The sequence below is a fragment of the Sebastes fasciatus genome, chromosome 16, assembly GCF_043250625.1.
Source record: "Sebastes fasciatus isolate fSebFas1 chromosome 16, fSebFas1.pri, whole genome shotgun sequence".
Classification (NCBI taxonomy): domain Eukaryota; kingdom Metazoa; phylum Chordata; class Actinopteri; order Perciformes; family Sebastidae; genus Sebastes; species Sebastes fasciatus.
In genome coordinates, this window is record NC_133810.1 from 8,513,122 (window position 1) to 8,529,101 (window position 15,980).

At 39.1% G+C, this 15,980-nt stretch overlaps 1 protein-coding gene across 2 annotated transcripts in view; it reads left to right on the forward strand.

Annotated features, from left to right (window-relative positions):
* The first annotated feature begins 2,142 nt into the window (after positions 1 to 2,142).
* Positions 2,143 to 15,980, forward strand: part of fnip1 (folliculin interacting protein 1) — a 41,539-nt gene continuing 27,701 nt past the window's right edge. For both annotated transcript variants that reach the window (XM_074610901.1, XM_074610903.1), the window contains exon 1: positions 2,143 to 2,337. In XM_074610901.1, the coding sequence (XP_074467002.1) occupies positions 2,246 to 2,337 (92 nt within the window). In that variant the 5' untranslated portion in view covers positions 2,143 to 2,245. The remainder of the gene's footprint in view (positions 2,338 to 15,980) is intronic.

The window sequence follows — 15,980 nt, forward strand, 5'->3', positions numbered from 1 at the left end:
ATATTTAAAATTTTGCATAATCAAACAAGTGTCTGGTGCAAAATGACCACTAGATGTCAGACCTGTATTGTATTGTACTATATCTTAAATAGCCATCTTTTCTCTTCTCCTGATTGTGATTGTTTGTCAATTTTATATGTGAAATATATACATGTTGTTTGTGTTATTTAATCTCTACAAATGTGTCAATGCCATAAGCGCCTTATCTGAGCTACAAATTCGAATGTGATTTTATTTGACTTTGTGGCTTTCTATATTTGTGTCATCTGTCTTTCAACACTTTTATGCGTCAGAAAAAAATGTCCAAAATAACTGATTGTACAATAAATAATTTTTTTTAGCCTATTTTCATGTATTTATTTAGAATTCTTGTTGGACACCCCTCTGTGTTTTTTGAAGCCAAAATATGGTATGTAAAGATTTTGACTTTCTCCCATAATCTATAGAGATCAAAGAGGTCTGTGCGTGAAATATCCTGTAAAAGAGCAGTACCTCAAAACGAGATGTCAACACTCAGTGTAACAAGTGTATGAGGCCGTCTAAATATGGAAAATGTGCACAGTTTAATCAGTATTTGAATATGTTATTTAAAGAGAATAAGTCAAAGGGATGCCACCTGCACACCATAGACCTTTCAACTTTCATTGCTTCTCAACCTGGCCCTTATTTTTTATTATTATTATTACATAGTCTACAGTACAAATTGTGTCACATCTGGTTATGAAAATGCACTTGTATATACACTGAAAGCAGTCAAACCAGCCCCAGATTTCCTTTTTTAAAATGTTATCAAACAAGTGTCTGGTGCAAAATGACCACTAGATGTCAGACCTGTATTTTATCTAAAATAGCCATCTTTTCTCTTCTCCTGAGGGTGATTGTTTGTCAATTTTACATGTGAAATATATATGTTTGTGTTTATCTGCATGTTTTATTTACTCTCTCTATGTGTCAATGCCATAAGCACCTAATCTAAGCTAAATGTAAATGTATTTAACCTTCTGTCTAACTGTCTTTCTACACTAGATAGATAGATAGATAGTAACTTTATTGATCCCGAGGGAAATTCAAGTTTCCAGCATCACAGTTCCGTAGTGCAAAAACATGTTAGTAAAAAGGCAGTAAAAAAGTTAGTAGTGCAAAGTACAAAGTACAAAAAAATATACCAGATATAAAAATACAAGGAGATGAAGAAAACTGTTAAAACTGAATATAGTGCAGGGTAACAGCTGTGATACAGGACTATTAAGAGACTGTTAAAAATGAGTAATGTGCGTCAGAAAAAAAAATGATTGTACAATAAATACATTATGTATTTGCATGTTTTTAGATTATAGCCTGAATACTTCTTGTTGGATACACCTCTGTGCTTCTTTTTTTTTAGCACAATCCTGGCTTTTCCACTTAACTCTTTTCTCATGTGGGTCCTTCAATGATCTTATAATTTATTTTTTATTTTATTTATTTATTTGCACATATATAAAACTGCACAAAATCCAGTCAATGAAAAAAAACAAAAGAAGAAATGTGTGAGGAGAGGTCAAGGGAAAAAAAATGACAAAAAGGAATAAAGATCTAAACTAACATAATTTGTAAAATACAACAAAAGTTAAACAAGAAGTACACAAAATGTGCAGAAAAACATAACCAAACAGTGGAAAACAATCCAATAAAAACAATGAAATACATACAAAAAACAGTACAGAAGAAAAGAAAGTATATATAAACATATCAAAAGATAATTAGACATCATGATGATAATTTCAATTTTAAAATCTTGCAAAAAAAATTATTGTACAATAAATACATTATGTATTTGCATGTTTTTAGGTTATAGCCTAAATAAATACTTCTTGTTGGATGCACCGCTGTATTTTTTTTTTTTTTCTCCACTTAACTCTTTTCTCATGTAGTGTCTTTCAATGATCTTATAACAAGCTGTTCAACAGTCCTCACTTTGTATGATTTCTTGTGAATACATTTCATGCTGTCACGATTCCAGACAAAACATCAACACAGCGAATCCACTGACCACGTGGTACAGCGTTCCAAAAATAACCAGCCAATCAGGTAATTCTGTAGTAGCAGCAGCCAATCAGAAAAAGGCAGTGGGCGGTTGCCAAGCAGCTCCCGTGACTAACCCCTTGTCATATGACTGTGTGACACCCATGGAGACAGTTACAAGGAACAAGAGCTGCTCTTCTTGGATTTGAGAAAAGAAAAAAGAGACCTGAATTGGTACAAAATGCCTCCGACTCTTTTCCAGAAACTTTTCAACAAGAGAAACGCGTTTTCGTCGCCGCCACCGAGATGCAGCAAAGAGCACCCAGCTTTCAGGTAAACTAGCTATTCTCTCTCTCTGTCTGTGTGTGTGTGTTGAGCTAACATGCTACTGCTAACGAGGCTATCCTTTAGTACAGATACACACAATGCTTCCACCATGCATGATGATGCTGCTGCTGCTGCTGCAGGTTGTTCTACTTTACCAAGATGCAAAAAACAAATCAGGTCAAAGTACAGCAATATACAGAGCAATAATAATAATAATATTTTTTATTTCTAGAGCACTTTTCAAGCACAAAGTGCTTTCCCAAGGAAATTCACATCATATACAAACAAAATACACTGAAACATAAATAATTAAATAAAAAACAATAGAATGGGGTAAATAAAGAAACAAGCATATACATATTCATACAGTTACATATGCACATATATACACATCAGCACAAAAGCATACAAAAGACTATAATTCAGCTGATTCAAGCACAAAGCACAAAAACAAAATCAGGTCAAAGTACAGCAATATACAGAGCAATAATAATAATAATAATAATAATAATAATAATAATTTTATTTGTAGAGCACTTTTCAAGCACAAAACACAAAGTGCTTTCCAAGGAAATTCACATCATATTCAAACAGAATACACTGAAACATAAATAATTAAATAAGAAAACAATAGAATGGGGTAAATAAAGAAACAAGCATATACATATTCATACAGTTACATACACATCAGCTCACAAGCATACAAAAGACTATAATTCAGCTGATTCAAGCACAAAGCACAAAAACCAAATCAGGTCAAAGTACAGCAATATACAGAGCAATAATAATAATAATAATAATAATAATAATAATAATTTTATTTGTAGAGCACTTTTCAAGCACAAAACACAAAGTGCTTTCCAAGGAAATTCACATCATATACAAACAAAATACACTGAAACATAAATAATTAAATAAAAAACAATAGAATGGGGTAAATAAAGAAACAAGCATATACATATTCATACAGTTACATATGCACATACATACACATCAGCTCACAAGCATACAAAAGACTATAATCCAGCTGATTCAAGAATGGAATTCACTCCCAAATCATATTACACAACAAAATACTATATATGGTTTTAAAAAAAAACACTAAAAGAGGATTACTTAAGAAGAAATTCAAGATTCAAGATGTTTATTGTCACACCGGTTATACAGGTACAATCGTGTGAAATGCCTTTTGCTGGGAAGCTCCATTAAAATAATAAGTTATATTACAATTATAAAAGGAAATACTTTGTGGAAGGGCATATTAAGAACACATACAGGCATATTAAGAACATATACATTAAGAACATATACAGTATATGCAGTATAAGATATATGTTTGTGTGAGAAGGTGTCATGTGAATTATCTATTTAAAAGTCTAATGGCCTGGGGGAAAAAACTGTTCCTCAGTCTGCTGATGAGTGTCCTGGGGCTTTAGTAAATAAACTTTAGTAATTAATAGGTATTATTGGGTGTGTGTAAGGGGATTATGGGCATCCCATGTTATAAATGATGATATTTATCTGTTAGATCATGATAGATTCAGTCAGAGCCGCACTATTTTCTTTGTGTTTTTTTGTTTTTTTTTACGTGCATTACCATGTGTTATATGTTAGTGTTTGATGATGAGTAGTGTGAATGTGTATTTTTTGTATTGTCACCATGTAAACTATGTGGACCCCCAGGAAGAATGGGGATCTTAATAAACAAACAAACAAACGCACTCGAGCACTTCCTGAGAGTTTACAGCTCATGTGCTGTTGATAATAAAGTGTTAATAAGTTCATAATAAATGCCTTCCCCCTCCCTGGAGTGCGACATAACCAGCTAATCGGTATCATTGCTTAGAAGTTGCTGAAGCAGTGTGTCCCCCTTTCCCCTTTGTGCTCCTTTTGTGTGGTAGCTTTTCTCTCTTCGCATCTTCTGCCCGCTTATTTATTTATTTTATTATTTCATTTAAAAGGGACCGTGTACAGTTTAAAACATAAATGTCACCATTTGATGCACCGTACCAGATTATAGCTTTAAGCTCATTCACATCTGTAGTCCCTTTGGCAGGTCAAAACAAAGAAACATACTACAGTCATACAAGAAAGAACATACAATACACAGCTGTACACAATAGCACATCACAAAGTATGCTTGTCAAGTAAAAGCAAGTCATGAAGACCGTGGAGTAAAGATCAGTGAGTACAGAGCTGAGCAGCTTGTTCCACAGACGTTTTAAGTTGGTTTTGAAAGTGCTGATAGAGCTGCAGCTTCTCACGTCGTAAGGCAGGGTGTTCCACTGATTTGTGGCCTTTAATGAAAAAGCTGATTGCCCAATCGTGAGCTATACTCCCCGATAACTTGGAGCAAAAGTACAGCTGGCTTTCTCCCAGTCTCCTGCGACGGTACTGTTACTCTTCTTCGCCGGTGCCGTCAGCCAGCAGAGGGAGGACACAGTGTGCTCTGTGTTGGGGGCACATGTGATCACTTCAGGCGGTCACTGATGGGCTTCAGCCTCCGGAGACAGACTGTAGTCTGGGGATGCACAATCTCATACTTTTCCTGATAACCACTTGTGTTTTAAAGCGGCTGATACGGATGATTTTTGTTATAAGGAAATATATGATATGTCCAATGATGCCCAGCAAGATAGTATGTCCTGATTTAGTATTAAACACTACACTGTAAACTAGACAAATACCTCCATATATATAGTTTATACAAGTGATGCTTAGAACAAATGCAAGATTATAATCCTAATTTTAGTACTAACACAGCACTAGTTGCAGGTGTCTTGCATCAGATGAACAGGAATTGCTTCAATTTCAAATGAAGAAGACACATAAACCGTCTGAGTTCTTTGATTTTGGTCATTAAAGATCTCATGTCATGCCTGCTTGAATGAAATAAATCATATTGTTGTTTTATAGGGCTGGGCGATATGGCCACAATCTTTTGTTTTAAGTGAAATTATAGAGAAAAAAGAAATATATATATATATAGGCTTAGCCTATATAACGATAAGAACATAGACATTTTTATATCGTTTTGACGATATATATATCGTCATATTGCCCAGTCCTGTTGCAATAGACAATTTTTTCTCTCTCTGGATTGCAGTGACAAGCAGCCATTGTCCTTTACTGACATAATTACCACAATATTGTGCACCTGTAGCAGAGGGTACTGCTGTCTAAAGTATATATAGATATATTTTTTAGTTCAGAATGGAAGTTCATTCAGTTAAAGTATGACATGTAATGCCACTATAGTAATATAAATACTTGTTGCTGAATTCAATCTGACTGAGCAAAGCATCATTGAGCTGACTGGTAGGATACTCTATACTCCCTGAGTTGATTTGCAGTTCCCCTGTGTGAGTTCCTACACACATTCTGGGTCAGGGTCAGGTCTGCCACCAAGGGGAAAATGCTCTTTTCAGTTTTAAATACACTTGCATTGGAAAATGTTGCTCTAGGCCTGCCACCCATGGTGGATATATCTTCCAAAGGACCTGAAAGCTCACCTCCTTGTGTTGCTTCTTGAACTTTGGCCCATGTTTGTGCCAGAGCACGTTCCATGGCCATAAAGGTGCCCTGCACCCAGTGATATAAATGGTGTGTGTGTGTTTGTGTGTTTGGCTGGCTTCAATCCTGGAGCAAAGAGGCAGGCAGCGGGCATTTCTGTTAACTCAGTGATCAGCTGTGCTCTTCATAACTCTGGCATGAGCTCCCCATTCATCAGGCATGAATTATTCTGGAGAGGGCAGAACTGTGAGAAGACAAAGGCAAGGAGAAGGAGAGATGGGTGGAGAGGGCACTTGGGTGGTATAGCAGGAATAGTTTAGTGTGTTTTTGGGACGATGAAAACGTTTGCAACATTTTGCCTTTAACAAATATTGCGCCTGCTGCGATTTGAAAATTGCAATAGGCCATATTGCTTGATAACATTTTGATTACTATCTATTACCTACTATTAAACTGTCAGCAGTCTTAGAACCCATCGGCTATCGTTCTGATAATGATTTAGCCTCTAGGGGCAACGGACAATATTTCGGGGCTCTGGTGTAGCCAGTGGATATCTGGATGAAGGTTATCTGGGCCAAGACCACTCTTCCGTACATTGGTCATTGTTTACAGTCCGATTAACATCTTGAGATGCGAGAATGGAGTTGGAGTTGAGAGAGGACGTCTACAACTGGATTGTTTCATGTTTCAATGCAGATAAATTGAAGCAAGTTATCTGTCACAGCACAGCACTGTGTCCTCCAGAATACCGCAGAGGGCAGCAGGTTGGCTGACCCTGATGGGAGGAAAGCCTAAAAGGCCTCTCTGGTTTCCCAGGCTGCAGCACCTGACTAGAGACAGCATACTGTACATTACACTGAGAGCTCCAGGCTCATTCTGTAGCCAGTCTGAGGCTTGATCGTTAGCCAATAGCTTTGTCCTCCCCACCCACAGCCAGACTGCTTTTCCTGGCTGCCCCCTGCCACCGCTGCCTGCTGAGGAAACTTCCTTCTTGACCCGGAGCATACGACTCAATATAGCTGTGTCAATGCTGAGAAAAGGAGGGAGTGCGTGTAAGCGAGAGAAAGGATGGGATGGGTGTGGGCAGCGTTTTTGTTTTTATGCACCAAGACCTCAAGACCTCACTTACTAAATCCTATTTGATTTGTGTATGCAGCACATCTCTGGGTGGAACATACAATCCTCCCTCCTTTGTGAAAATGCATGACTTTGCATATTGCAAAACAAAATTATACACCACATCAAATTTATTTATAGTGATGCTTTTCCTTGAGAGTTTTGCAGGCAAAGTAGTGTTTCAGGTTCCCGATGGCGTGGTGTCCTTCCTCCAGCGCATGCTTTCATAACTCAGGGTGTCATGTGAGGCTTTCATCAATCTCAGGCTGTCATGTTTGTGGGATGGTCACATGGCTGCGTTCTCGGTCACTGGCATAGAGTTGGATAAGTGGAGATGGGTGTGTGTGTGTCTGCTTACCTCACACCCAGTACTTTTGTTACTTGTGCATATTTAAAGCATGTTAGTGTCATTAATTCATAGATTGATACATACAGACGTAGGCAAAGTTGTTGGTAACGTTCCGTTAAAGAGAGAAAAACCCACAATGGTCACTGAAATAACTTGAAACTGACAAAAGTAATAATAAATAAAAATTCACTGAAAATTAACTAATGAAAATCAGATATTGTTTTTGAATTATGGTTCAGCAGAATCATTTAAAAAAACAAACTAATGAAACTGGCCTAGACAAAAATGATGGTAACATTAACTTAATATTTTGTTGCACAACCTTTTGAGGGAATCACTGCAATCAAGTGATTTCTGTAACTCTCAATGAGACTTCTGCACCTGTCGACAGGTATGTTGGCCCACTCCTCGTGAGCAAACTGCTCCAGCTGTCTCAGGTTTGAAGGGTGCCTTCTCCAGACAGCATGTTTCAGCTCCTTCCACAGATGTTCAATAGGATTTAGATCCGGGCTCATAGAAGGCCACTTCAGAATAGTCCAATGTTTTGTTCTTAGCCATTCTTGGGTGTTTTTAGCTGTGTTTTGGGTCATTATCCTGTTTGAGGACCCATGACCTGCAACTGAGACCAAGCTTTCTGACACTGGGCAGCACATTTCGCTCCAGAATGCCTTGATAGTCTTGAGATTTCATTGCACCCTGCACAGATTCAAGACACCCTGTGCCAGATGCAACAAAGCAGCCCCATAACATAACCGAGCCTCCTCCATGTTTCACATTAGGTACAGTGTTCTTTTCTTTGGATGCTTCATCTCTTCGTCTGTGAACATAGAGCTGATGTGACTTGCCAAAAAGCTCCAGTTTTGTCTCATCTGTCCAAAGGACATTCTCCCAGAAGCTTTGTGGCTTGTCAATATGCATTTTGGAAAATTCCAGTCTCGCTTTTTTATGATTTGGTGTCCTCCTGGGTCGTCTTCCATTAAGTCCACTTTGGCTCAAACAGTGACGGATGGTGCGATCTGACACTGATGTACCTTGACCTTGGAGTTCACCTCTAATCTCTTTGGAAGTTGTTCTGGGCTCTTTGGTTACCATTCGTATTATCCGTCTCTTCAATATGTCATCAATTTTCCTCTTGCGGCCACGTCCAGGGAGGTTGGCTACAGTCCCATGGACCTTAAACTTCTGAATAATATGTGCAGCTGTAGTCACAGGAACATCAAGCTGCTTGGAGATGGTCTTATAGCCTTTACCTTTAACATAAAGGTCTATAATGTTCTTTCTGATCTCCTGAGACAACTCTCTCCTTAGCTTTCTGTGGTCCATGTTCAGTGTGGTACACACCATGACACCAAACAGCACAGTGACTACTTTTCACCCTTTAAATAGGCAGACTGACTGATTACAAGTTTGAAGACACCTGTGATGCTAATTACAGGACACACCTTAGTTTAACATGTCCCTATGGTCAAATTATTTTCAATCTTTTCTAGGGCTACCATCATTTTTGTCTAGGCCAGTTTCATCAGTTTGTTTTTTAAAATGATTCTGTTGAACCACAATTCAAAAGCAACAGCCGATTTTCATTAGTTAATTTTCAGTAAATTTTTATTTATTATTACTTTTGTCAGTTTCAAGTTATTTCAGTGACCATTGTGGGTTTTTCTCTCTTTAACGGAACGTTACCAACAACTTTGCCTACGTCTGTAGATAGCTTTGCATCTCTTCTGTGTGTGTATTTGTGTGTATACATGCTGCAGGCTTGCCAGGGTTCTGTAAAGACAGCGGCTGTCGTCAGGTTCCTATCAGGGCTATTTTAAGTGGCCACACTCGGGCTTCTCGGAAGTGCAGGGTCATGGTAAAGATATAGTTTTACGTAAAAGTTGCATACACATCACACACATGCAGTAGTATTCTGGTGAGTGATTGTATGTCGGCTTAACAGCTAGTTAAGCCTGCATGTCCTGGCCTCTTAACTTTGTGAGGAGATCAGTTCAAGGGCTGCCCATGTTGCACTCCTCTTGGTTTATTTTTGTTTGGTATATTTCTACCTAAATTTACCTTAGTTCGTTAATTTACAGGGAAAATCATTGAGGATTTACTCCTAAACTTTACTCTGGCTTTTGCCCCAATATTTATGTATCGGTCCATTTACTCGTCATTGTGATGACCTATTCTGCGTTGTCAGAGTATGAAATGGTGCTTTGGATAACAACTTCCATCGAAAAGGAATATGGCAAACTTGTTCGCTGTTTTCTTTAACCTTGAAGGTAAATTTGTGAATAAAAATTCGTACTTGCTTAGTAAATCACAAAACACTTATCAGCACAGGGCAGACAGTGATGGCATTGAACGTCCACAGATAAGCAGCAGTGTAATTAGTTTGTCTGTTGGGATCCTGAAAGTCAAACTAAAAAGTCACATTACCTAATTAGCCTACTTTCAGCCTCTAGATGAGAAAGAGTGAGAAAGAGAGAAATGACTCGGAGGGCAGTTGGGGAGGTGGTTTGACAGAGAGACAGGATGTGCTGACTGACAGGAATCACTTTGCTTTAAGGCTGAGCAGTTGATAATGTCTATCATATGACACCTTCTGTCCCTGTGATTGCTAAATGGAGCAAAGGGGAAAGAAAAATTCAACTTCCACGCAGTTGACGCATTATGGAGGCAAATCTGCTTTTCACCTTGAAAGCAAAATTTCTGCGCTCATTTCCACATAGCTCCCACCACTTCTGTTCAGCCTGATGACAGATACGTTCATGTGATTCTTTGTGACACACAGTCACTCAATACTCTCATCACTGCCTTTCTGTCATGTGTTGCTGATTCAGAAGGTGTTGTGACAATGGAGTAAACCATAGTGTACACATAGTCATCAATACACACACACACACACACACAGTGTAAAGACAAACACATATGTAGTTTGTTTCAAGACAATGCAGCCAAAACGAAGTTCCCAGCAGCTCAAACTTCCCCAAGGGATGAACACACTTTTCACAAAAGTATACTGATAAATGTTACTCCACAGATTTTACTTTCTTTATATAATGTTTATGTAAATGTTGAGCTGTAAATCTTGGGTATTTCTAAAAAATATACACTCTTGGTCTTCTTTACAGAGCATTTCTATGACATATTCTCACTAGGGCTGTCAAAGTTAACACAAAATTGTTTTAACACCACCAATTTCTTTAACACATTAATGTAATCAATCTTTCGGAGGTTGTAGCGGTTTCAGTTTTAGTGAAGATATTGGCGTCATATGAAACTACATAACATGTCATACTAGCTTGCCGTGAAGGAGGTTAAATATCGTTCCAAACTTGCGCTAGATTTTGGTGAGGAAAAACTGTCATGGCCATTTTCAAAGGGGTCCCTTGACCTCTGACCACAAGATATGTGAATGAAAATGGGTTCTGTGGGTACCCACGAGTCTCCCCTTTACAGACATGCCCACTTTATGATAATCACATGCAGTTTAGGGCAGGTCACATTCAAGTCAGCACACTGACACACAGACAGCTGTTGTTGCCTGTTGGGCTGCAGTTTGCCATGTTATGATTATGATAAATACATACATTTGCAAAAAGCACTCCACATTGCCCACTCCCATGTTGATAAGAGTACTAAATAATTGACAAATCTCCCTTTAAGGTACATTTTGAACAGATAAAAAATGTGCGATTAATCACGATTAAATATTTTAAATGATTGACAGCCCTCATACTAACATTTTTTTGTCTATTGTCTACAACCTTTGTACATTTTCAGCATCAAAAGGTGTCCAAGTGACAGATTGCCTCTGGCTATATGAGTCCCGTCACTCAACCAGTCAATGTTTGAATGTGTTGTGAGCTCAGTAACCTCAGGGCGTTGTAGCATCCTCACCCACTCAGAATCATGTGATTACAGGAACGCAGAAGTCCTTAATGCAACATAACCAGTAGAGAAACCAGCAGGTATGCAGGTAGTCAGGTGCTTTCAGACCATGTGGGCCAGTTCCTTGAGGGAGTTGCTGTTTACTAGAACTTACTCAGAGCAAAGCTATCAGCACAAGGAAGTACAGCACTTGTGTCAGTGTGACGAGGTATATACTGTATTGTGTTTCACTCTTTAGAAATTGGGGCTCGGCCTCTCCAGAAGGAAAGGAGTGTTCCCTCTATTAGGAGTTAGTTTTCAGCTCAGGTAAACCAGTCTCTACATGGATGGTTTTAGATTTGAAAAGCGGGCAGACTGTGTGAAGTATTAGTGCGTGCACATGCAGAAAGTGCCCCTATAAGGCTAGAGATATCTAAAAGATTAGATGTGATTACTGTTCGTCTGTGTCACTCCAGGTGCATATCTAGTAGCAGTGCGCTTCAATCATGGGAAAGTAACATGACGGCACAGAAGGAGCTGCAGCTTGCAATGTGAGACACGTGGTTAAATACGCAGTTGCCATGCAATCAGTTTAAGAGTGTTGAGATATCAGTTTGGCAGCGTTCTCTCAGGATAGGTCACCTCAGCAGTCATCACCAACAGAGCAGCCTGCCATTATGGAAACTATAGCCTGAATTCATCTAGATTATTATTTGTATTCTTTTGTTGATTTGATAGATATCACACTTTAGGGGTGTGGAAAAAAAACAATTCACCTATGTATCCCAATTGTTTATTTTTTATGATTTTGAAATTTATTTTTTAGTGCCATAATCGATATATTTGCTTCATTTGAGTCTATGCGGAGAAGGATGTTACCGCTTTTATTGTTGTAGTCAACCTGCAGTGGTTGACAACACTAGGGCCAGCAGTGAAACCATGACTACCGTAAGCTGGTTCAAGACTTTACAAGTTAAATGTTAAGATGCAACCCAGAAAAGAGTGCTAGACTGATCCATTTCTGTAGTAAATGTATTTTTTATTTATATAATTGGTGTGCAGTCATAATCTATTTTATGAAAGCACTGAGCATCGGCTGTTGCCTGCAGCAGAAATGGCACAAAATTGTCGGCCGGACCTAACAGAAACCTCTGTCACACACACCCGGAAGAACGTCACACAGCTTGGGCTCAGGGGATATTTATGTAACTGTCTCCTGACACACACACACACACACACACACACACACACACACACACATCCACAGCTGTTCCAGTGGCAGTGGAGGGAGAGCGAGGGCTCTTTGAGGTCAGTAAGGAGGCTGATGTCAGACTCACTGCAGTCAAGGAAACTTGATTGGTTTCTTGTGACCTTTATCAGAATACACCTCGGCCAGGAGCAACTATGGATGCTTTTTCTCCCATTGTTGCAGACTAGTCATATTCATTTATTTTTCTCATTTCTCCAGGAATTGGAGATTAACAACATATGTGGCTATCATTAGTATGCAGTTGAGACTCCCAGCGAGTGCATCACAGTGGTTGCTTAAATTCTTGGGTGTAATCTTTTTATTCCTCGAAAATTTCTTGTTGTGGTTGCACTAGTATTGTACAAGATCAGGTCTATAGAGGAAGACGACGACGTCAATGAATGTTGTTAGGGTGTTGCGGGTTATAGTAATAGTTGTCATCAAAGTGCATGAGCTTTCTAGAGAAGAGCATCAACTAAAGCCAGAAATATAAAATATTATAGTTATCAAATGATAAAAGGATAAAACTGGAAACCTTACCCACAGTTACCAAAGTTCAGTTACTTAAATGATAACCCATTGAGATCTTGTGACAGGTCTGTAAAAAAGTTTCATTTCTCAGACTTACTGCTCAATTTCCTACTTCCTACATACTAACCACCATCCATGTGCAGCTTTCACTTAAAAGAGCCATTTGTTTCCCTGCTCTCTTTTGTTTGTTAAGAGGATGAATTGTACATTTACGTGTTTTAAATTGATTGAAGAAAGACCGATAGAAAGAAGCGGAGAGGGAATACAAGGGAGAGCGTAACAAAAAGAGTGGGATTAAGAAACAGCACACAAACAAATCCCCACTGTCACTCTCTTATCACAGCGCTTTCTGGCAGTAGGCAGTCCGGGCTCGCTGCTATTGCTGCCTCTGTACCGTCCAGCACACACAGTGCTCCTGCGATCACCTGACAGTCTCATGTTGTTGTGTGAATTTAGTTCACTGCTATTCTTAGACCCTGCTTTGGCTGAGAGAGGAGAGGAGAGGAGAGGAGAGAGGAATAGAGAGGGAGAGGGCTGGGGAAAGACTGGCACACTCGCAATGATGCCCAGGTAGGAGTCGGTAATATTTAACCAGGCTTACGTGCATCCAAGTGGGCATGGTAGTGTTGGTCAAAGGAGGTTTGTGTTGTTGTTTCTTTTAAGTGTTGTGTTGGCAACCTGTGCCTGCTTCCAGCTGGACAGCACTCGCAGTTTGAGGTAGCGACTGTAGTTTTAAAGATTGATGGTGGCATTTTAGATCAGTGTTATAGAATGAAGATTAGATGGATTATGTTGAAGCACACCTTGTTTTTGTTGGTGTGGAATTTGGATTAAAAAAAAACAGTGTGGCATTTATGTGTTTGGGTGGAGTTGCAGTTCAAAGAGTTTCTGGTTGACATATCTGTGATTAGATACCTTTTGTTAAGGAGGAAGGCAAATCCTTTCAAAAACAGTTAAGGCCCTTCTTGTTGTCTTCTTGACATTTTGAAATGTGGCCTTAAATAAACATGTTGCCAGGATCTTTTTAAGATCAACAGGTTGTTCAAGGAAGTGCATATCTGTATGTGTTTGTGAGAGACTTTTTGAGTCATTTATGGTTCAGACAATTGAGGTCAAAACAGTACAAGTAGTCATGAAGTCATGTGCTGCTTTTATGAATGACTCCCCTCTCTTCTGTCAGCGCTGTGACTGTCACAAGCTCACTGATGGGATACTTCCTCCTTTTGCTTCTGCCTCTTTCAAATGCTTTTCTGTCTATCTCAGATGTTTCTGTTTTTGCTCAATTCTGTCTTTCCATCAACCTTCAATGTTAGCTGCATTTAACATTCTTATATTTTGTCGTTCTTAGCTTTTGTTCTTTGTGTTCCCTCACTTTAGGGCATTCCTTACAAAGTGTATTTTCACTCTGTGTTTGCTGCTGCTTATAAAAAGGGCTCTGTCTTTTTATCACTGTCTTTCTAGCTTTCTTTGTTGTGTTCATTCCTTCTTCCCTGCATTTCTCACTCTGTGTTTTCTCTCTGTTATGTTTAAAACAAAGGGAGCAGTGAACTTGGTGTCAAATTATGCAGATCTCCTCTGGGCTGATGTGACAACAACACATCTTATTTTTGTAATTGTTGCACCCGCTTTTGAACAGAAGTTGAACCAGATCATGTAACTTCTGAGATATTTTGGTCATTCAAAATTGCATCAGAGCAGCAAATATTGATTTAAAAAGGTTAAACCATGTTGATAATAGTTGCAAAAAAGGCTTCATAGATTATTTCTTGCACAAAAGCTGAACGCATGAAAACCAAGATCAGTGTCGAATGCATTTCAAACCACTCATGAAAGGCAGTAGTCCAGTTGCAAGGAGGCATGTGACGGACTAAAACAACCGCCTGATGTGTAATCACACAAGTCTATGAGCTGAATATCGACCCAGCCTCAAACAATGCAATTTGAGCTCATTATGTAGGCCAGGCAGGCATTACGTCACCCATTTAACACTCCGACTGTGTAAGAGGTTGGGTCTCCCCTCGGGAGAGAAAACAGGAGGAGAAAACTGAAGATGATTTTGTAAAGTGACCGAACATTCACTTTGATTAGCCATTAGTCTATACAAAAGGGCAGGAGAAAAACAGCACAGCTATTCCCAAGCTGAGTTCTATCTTAATCATGTTCAAACCTTGGTTGTATGATGTACTGTATGTTGAGTGTTTAGATCAATGACTAGTCAACACATCACTGTATTGATCTTAAAGGAGTATAAGATGACAGTCAGTCGGACGTTTCTGACAGTCTGACCCCTCTCGTTTTTCCTTGAGAATGATGTCATAAAATCTTCCAAACAACCTGTGTCTAGAATACCAATAACCTTTGAACTATGCAGGAAGGACCTACATGGCAGGACTCCACCAGTGCCCCGGATCATTAACCTCAGTCACTGTCAACAAACGGTGCATGTTTTTAGATAGTTTGTGAGAAGTTGTGACATGCCTAAGAGGTCAGTAATACTTAGGCCAGGTCCACGAGGGCCTATTGGAGCCTCCTGAGCAGATGGAGCTGGTGTTACAAGCTACAGGAAGACACACAGTGAATATTATTCTGAATGCATGTCTGAGAGAGTCTGCTAAATCCCAAACAGACACAATGGAGGTGGCGTTATTCTGCAGTTTCAGCATTGGCTTGGCCTTAAGGCAACCTTTACACTTCTTCTATTAGGTTTTTTGATGCCAAAAGCCACTTGTTTGTAACAGTTTGACATTTCATGCATGTGCTTTGTGTTTTACTAATGGTAGGCCTCTACTGTTCAGCCACGTCAGGTTGACTCAATGCATTTGATCAAAAACATAATTTTTGTGGCTCCTTCTGTTGAATGCCCACAAAGCCTCATTTTAATTCAGATGGTGGTTCTGGTCCATATTGGCTCAATCCTTGAGATACAGGATTGAATAATGGAGATGTTACCATGCAGAAATGATGAGGCACCTCATTTAACAATGTTGCCCCTTATGAGTCCCCAAAAAAGTTACTCCTGCATGATTGCCTCTC